At 42.9% G+C, this 6,958-nt stretch overlaps 1 protein-coding gene across 1 annotated transcript; it reads left to right on the top strand.

Annotated features, from left to right (window-relative positions):
• Positions 1-5,690: 5,690 nt before the first annotated feature.
• Positions 5,691-6,452, top strand: LOC308362213 (cholesterol 25-hydroxylase-like protein; the record flags this gene model as incomplete). The annotated part of the gene is made up of 1 exon (XM_080834771.1): positions 5,691-6,452. The coding sequence occupies one exon, from the start codon at positions 5,691-5,693 to the stop codon at positions 6,450-6,452; it is 762 nt and encodes a 253-aa protein (XP_080690897.1).
• Positions 6,453-6,958: the final 506 nt, after the last annotated feature.

The raw sequence follows: 6,958 nt of genomic DNA, 5'->3' as shown, positions 1-6,958 counted from the left end.
GTTGTGGGCGGGGTTCGGTCTGGTATCCAGGCTATTATTTACCCTTATTTCCTTTGATCTCTGCGATGATCAAATCATGTTGCAGTAATATAAAAGTACTGGCTCTCAGTGTGCTTACACAAAATAGACATTACAACACAATACAAAACAAAAACAATACAAAGACAAACAGTGTAATGGTCTATGTTTAATTATTAGTTTAAGAAACTATATACAGAAGCTGTGAATTGTTACAATAATAGTGCAAAGAAGAAGTGAAGAGTGCAAGAAGTGCAGGGATAAATATATGCTACAGTGGATAAATATACGTATATGCTAGTATGGGTTAGTTGTTCAGTAGTGAGATGGCGAGGGGGAAGAAACTGTTTTTGTGTCTGGAGGTTTTTGTGAACAGTGATCTGTAGCGTCTACCAGAGGGAGGTGTTTGAATAGTTTGTGTCCGGGTGTGAGGGGTCTGTAGTGATTTTTCCTGCCCGTTTCCGTTTTGACTGACCGGGTGCTGGATGTGATTTCACCCAGCCTCACCTGCTGCTTCCTGTCTATCAGGAAGTTTGTGATCAATAAATTGATAATAGATAAATTGCATTTCTTTGAAAGTGAAAGGTTGTTATCATTACCTCATAGTTTTTGGTCAGATTTTATATTAGTTACAGTTTTTTCCTATCGTTTTCGGTCATGTACCCATACCATGGTCACTTTTCCCTATCACTTAACACAGTGGGCTTTAGAGACACACACCTCTGCATATCTGTTAACCTTTGTTGCAAAATGCACTACAACAACCACACCACAACCAATGCTGCCACTTAACACATGTTTCCTCTCAGAACACAATGACCTAAAAAACACTAACATCTTGAAGCATTGCCAATTGCATATATAAAATGTTGCTGTGCCCTCCAGTTTAGCATAGATTTCCTGTAGTGTTGCATTGAAAAAAGAGAAAAAACACAGACAAACACTTCTTTGGACTACAGTAATACAATTTGTAATATGACAGTAAACAAATAATTATAAAATGCTGAAATATGTCAATCCAAGCCAAGAATCTGCTGACAGTGTTCATATGTCGGTTTCCCTCTCACAATAGATGTCAAAATTGACAAGTGCTGTAAATGTACTTTACTGTAATTGCAAATACAGTAAATGAGTGTTTTATCAGAAACCTAAAATAAGATTTTTTTTTGGGGAAATTACGTAATATTTGATCAAGAAACAAATTACAAACACAACAGATTTTCGTCAACATCGTTACATATGGTTTCTCTTGCCATTCATCATGAATAAAATCTTTGTGCATGCCTTATCCAGGCCTGGATGCTTCAGGGGCTATGTCCATACACCCAGCAGCAATTGCCTCTAAAAGTGACATCTGGTCCTGTGGGTGTTGGTCATAGACCTTCCATCTCCATGCGGAGAAAAAATCTCAATGGGGTTGAGGAAAGGAAAGTACGGCGGGAGGAATAGGGACACCATCCTAGGATGTACTGCAAACCACCCTGTGACTTGGCGGGAGTTGTGAAAGGCCAGAATATCCCATACAATCACTAAAGTTGCTAAATTCTGCCTGTCTAGCTGTATTTCAAAAAAGGAATTCCCTGCCAATTCACCAAGAACTATGATGCACAGGAAAACTAAAATAATAATAATTAAAATAAAATAAATAAACTATCTGCTAAAATAAGAATAATTTTTCCTACTGAATTCAAACATATACAGTAACTTCATTTGTCAGTCCAAATGATGCATCTTTTCATCTACAGTGATCTTAATAAGTTAGGTTTTGAACTGAAAGTTAACTGTTTTGAACAGAGTATCTTAACATTGGTAAAATATGCTGTAGTTGCACAGCGTTTTGCCGGGAGTGAACATTGACTGGGACAGGTATCCATGAATTTTGGAAGAAGGTGTCATTGCTAGCATTTGTATCTAAGCATAGGGGCAAGTATCCACAGTTTGGTTCACATGGTCTACTGGTATGCTCAATGTGTTAAGTGTTTTAGGAATGTGAACATGGTTTAGGTAAATCGACTAAAACGATAGGAAAAAACTGTAAACCAGCAATCGCACAATAACATCTTTATTCTAGCTCAACTTCCGTCTTGACGATTTGTTGTGTTCTATTTTAGGCAAAGCGTCACTTTCCCTCTTATAGTATTCAGTAGTTTGCACGCTGTTCCATTTCATTCCAGACATAGAATTGTTTACTCTGATTCTGGATTCACTGGCATTAAAAGAGATATTAATATACAAATATTACAGAAGAGATCAAGCCATACTACTGGTCATGTGATTTTGTATAAGTGACCTCAGATCAACAAATGAATATCATGAATATTCCATGATGTGATGGAATTCTACTTATACAATTATTAGTGGTGGTTTTAGGGTTGGAGAACATTTTCTCCTCATTCCTATTCCTCTTATTCACCACAGGGTGGTGCACTTCACTTCAACACGTTTAGAAAGCAGCCAGGTTGTCTACTGAAAGCATCCCAAATCTATGATCCCAGAGGGTTGATATTGTGCTACTCTTTAACTCCTGCTGGACTCTTCTGGGATGTTTCACATTTCGGACTCATAACCCTTATTTACCCTTATTTCCTTTGATCTCTGTGATGATCAAATAATGTTGCAGTAATATAAAAGTAGACCATTAGTTGTATATTCTTCCACCAAACCCATCACATGACCATAGCTGTCATTCTCTCTATGTGATTTCTTGGAAAAATATTAAGCAGTTTTATCAGCTGCTTTCCTAATTTTCTGTAGATTACTGAGTTCATTCTTTTATTCATGCGTTGACTCTTGTTATTAAGAGGGTGACAGTTAACCTGTTGTCTGGTCGGGAAATCTTTATTTTACACTCACAAAGTAAGTTATTGTCTGTCAGTTATCAGATAGTCTGTACATTTGGTCACTTGGGCAATCTCTGTGGACACAAAGGTCACAAAGTTAGAGTTATTACAATTCAATTCAATTCAATTTTATTTGTATAGCGCCATAACAATACAATTGCCTCTCGGCGCTTAACAGAGCCCAGAGCCTGAACCCCCTTAGTGCATGCACAACGGCAACAGGGGCAAGGAAAAACTCCCTGTTAGGCAGGAAGAAACCTTAAGCAGAACCACGGCACATAAGGGGGGACCCATCTGCTTGAGGTCGGCCGGGTGGAGACAGGAAGTCAGAACTCTCTCATTTCCTTTACCTTTTTTTCTGGGAGCAGTCAGTATGATCTTCTGATTTTCCTTTGTAACAAATGCTTGTAATCCTCCCATCGGTTGTAGATGACTCATTCCTTTGATGGCAGATGCTTCCTTGGGTCTATGGGTCACATGGTTAGAGATCGCACAGAGGAACTCTCTAATCACCTTCAGACCAATTAAGGGGATGTTTAAGAGGAACAGTGTTTACAGCTATATGAGGGGCGTGTTGTCAGTGTATTGGGCTATATGAGGGGCGTGTTGTCAGTGTATTGGGCTATATAGCATCAGGCTATATGAGGGGCATGTTGTCAGTGCATCAGGCTATATGAGGGGCGTGTTGTCAGTGTATTGGGCTATATGAGGGGCATGTTGTCAGTGCATCAGGCTATATGAGGGGCATGTTGTCAGTGCATCAGGCTATATGAGGGGCATGTTGTCAGTGCATCAGGCTATATGAGGGGCATGTTGTCAGTGCATCAGGCTATATGAGGGGCATGTTGTCAGTGTATTGGGCTGTATGAGGGGCATGTTGTCAGTGCATCAGGCTATATGAGGGGCATGTTGTCAGTGCATCAGGCTATATGAGGGGCATGTTGTCAGTGCATCAGGCTATATGAGGGGCATGTTGTCAGTGTATTGGGCTATATGAGGGGCATGTTGTCAGTGCATCAGGCTATATGAGGGGCATGTTGTCAGTGCATCAGGCTATATGAGGGGCATGTTGTCAGTGTATTGGGCTATATGAGGGGCATGTTGTCAGTGCATCAGGCTATATGAGGGGCATGTTGTCAGTGCATCAGGCTATATGAGGGGCATGTTGTCAGTGCATCAGGCTATATGAGGGGCATGTTGGCAGTGTATTGGGCTATATGAGGGGCATGTTGTCAGTGTATTGGGCTATATGAGGGGCGTGTTGTCAGTGTATTGGGCTATATGAGGGGCATGTTGTCAGTGTATTGGGCTATATGAGGGGCATGTGGTCAGTGTATTGGGCTATATGAGGGGCATGTTGTCAGTGTTTAAGGCTATATGAGGGGCATGTTGTCAGTGTATTGGGCTATATGAGGGGCATGTTGGCAGTGTATTGGGCTATATGAGGGGCATGTTGTCAGTGTTTAAGGCTATATGAGGAGCATGTTGTCAGTGTATTGGGCTATATGAGGGGCATGTTGTCAGTGTATTGGGCTATATGAGGGGCATGTTGTCAGTGTATTGGGCTATATGAGGGGCATGTTGTCAGTGTTTAAGGCTATATGAGGGGCATGTTGTCAGTGTATTGGGCTATATGAGGGGCATGTTGTCAGTGTATTGGGCTATATGAGGGGCATGTTGTCAGTGTTTAAGGCTATATGAGGAGCATGTTGTCAGTGTACTGGGCTATATGAGGAGCATGGTGTCAGTGTATTGGGCTATATGAGGGGCATGTTGTCAGTGTTTAAGGCTATATGAGGGGCATGTTGTCAGTGTATTGGGCTATATGAGGGGCATGTTGTCAGTGTTTAAGGCTATATGCGGAGCATGTTGTCAGTGTATTGGGCTATATGAGGGGCATGTTGTCAGTGTTTAAGGCTATATGCGGAGCATGTTGTCAGTGTATTGGGCTATATGAGGGGCATGTTGTCAGTGTATTGGGCTATATGAGGGGCATGTTGTCAGTGTACTGGGCTATATGAGGGGCATGTTGTCAGTGTATTGGGCTATATGAGGGGCATGCTGTCAGTGTACTGGGCTATATGAGGGGCATGTTGTCAGTGTATTGGGCTATATGAGGAGCATGTTGTCAGTATATTGGGCTATATGAGGGGCATGTTGTCAGTATATTGGGCTATATGAGGGGCATGTTGTCAGTGTATTGGGCTATGAGGGGCATGTTGTCAGTGTTTAAGGCTATATGGCAGGCATGTTGTCAGTGAATTGGGCTATATGAGGGGCATACTGTGGCATCCTGTTATTTGTTTCAGTTAAATGCACAGTAAAATATCTGAATGTGTAAAACCTCTTTCTCTTCTCGCCCTTTCTCAGCTTGGCCTCTGTGACCATCTCTACGTCCATCTCTTCCCACTATCCTCCTCTCTCATGTTGGTTTCGTTTTCCTTTCTTATCAGCTTGGGTTCCATATTGGATTCAATTTGAATTCCTTGCAAAAGTTGTCTGTCATAAATATGAACCCTTGTTTTTTTGGGGCTTTTACATAGTTAAGCTCTAAATATCTATCCTGTGCCAAAATATGTTTCTCTAATCTCTCTTTTTGTTCTCTATCTTTCTGTCAAATCCACCAGCTGACATACACACTCACGCCCACACACACACGTGTCCGCGCGCTCTCACACACACACACAAACTCAATAGCTTCTAAAATTCCCAGGAAACCCCCAGTCACAGGAAAGCCATTTAAGGAGAAAAGGGGGCCGGCCCTGCCAGAGCACTACTCTGGCTCCACAGGAGTTAGCAGCATAATCGTCTCGCACACAGACCTGAAGAGACATGTTTGCACTGCTACTACAGAGCGTCTGGGACTGGCTCCTGACGCATGATGCCTGGCTCAGCTCCCCCTTCTTCCCCGTGCTCTTCTCCCTGGGCACCTACCTGCTCTTCTGCCTGCCCTACGTGGCCCTGGACCTCCTGTCACAGCACGTGGAGCTTATCCGCCGCTACAAGATCCAGCAGAGGAGCCATGTGCCGTGGGAGGTGATGTGGAGCTGCCTGGTCCACTCGCTCTATACCCATGTGATGTTCATCTTCCCGCTAACGGTGCTGCACTGGTACTGGAGGAAAGTGAGCTTACCAGCCGAGGCTCCGCACCCGTTGAAGGTGGCACATGACCTGTTGGCCTGTTTGCTGCTGTTTGATTTCCAGTACTTTGTGTGGCACATGCTGCACCACAAGGTGCCCTGGCTGTACCGGACGTTCCACAAGGTGCATCACAAGTACACCTCTACGTTCGTGCTGAGCACGGAGTACTCGGGCGTCTGGGAGACGCTCTCACTGGGCTTCTTCGCCGCCATCAACCCTCTGCTCCTGGGCTGCCACCCACTCACTGAGCTGCTGTTCTTCGTGCTCAACATCGGGCTGTCTGTGGAGGACCACTGCGGATACGACTTCCCCTGGGCCATCCACAGACTGGTGCCGTTTGGACTTTTTGGAGGGGCAACCCATCATGACCTCCATCACCTCAAGTTTAAGTCCAACTACGCCCCGTATTTCACACACTGGGACAGACTGTTTGGGACTCTGCATGAGGATTAAGAAAGGCACTCTTGGGCATGACTGGCCAAAGAGACATTTATTCTTTTATATTAAAAGGAACTACAAAGTGCTGGCACAATTATAAACTCTATGAGCAGAAACCACCAATTCTAACCAAATCTTCTATTTATTCAAAATGGCCTATATTAGCGTGATTTGTTGCAATAATGAAATAGTATATTTTTATATTTTTTTGAATTGCTTATTTATAATAATGTATGCCAAATGTCCTGAAAATGAGCACATCATTGTTAATGGTCACTGACCATCAATGGGCACTGAAGGTATAAATGTTAATATTGCTTTTATTCATATGTTTCCATTCAATCTGCATATGAATGAAGTAAAGCTGCCTTGAATGTAATAAATGACTGTGCAAAACTTACATTCTGAGCCTCCACGTGTTGTATTCCAACTGCACATGGTGAAACTGGGGGAATTTGACGTGGTTAAGGAATGATAAGGATGTGGCCATGACTATGTCCTTGTACATGTCAGTCAGGTCT

The sequence above is a fragment of the Sprattus sprattus genome (genome assembly GCF_963457725.1).
Source record: "Sprattus sprattus genome assembly, chromosome: 3".
In the NCBI taxonomy this organism is placed as follows: Eukaryota; Metazoa; Chordata; class Actinopteri; order Clupeiformes; family Clupeidae; genus Sprattus; species Sprattus sprattus.
Note: the sequence above shows the minus strand (reverse complement) of the source record. Positions and strands in the feature narration are given on the sequence as shown.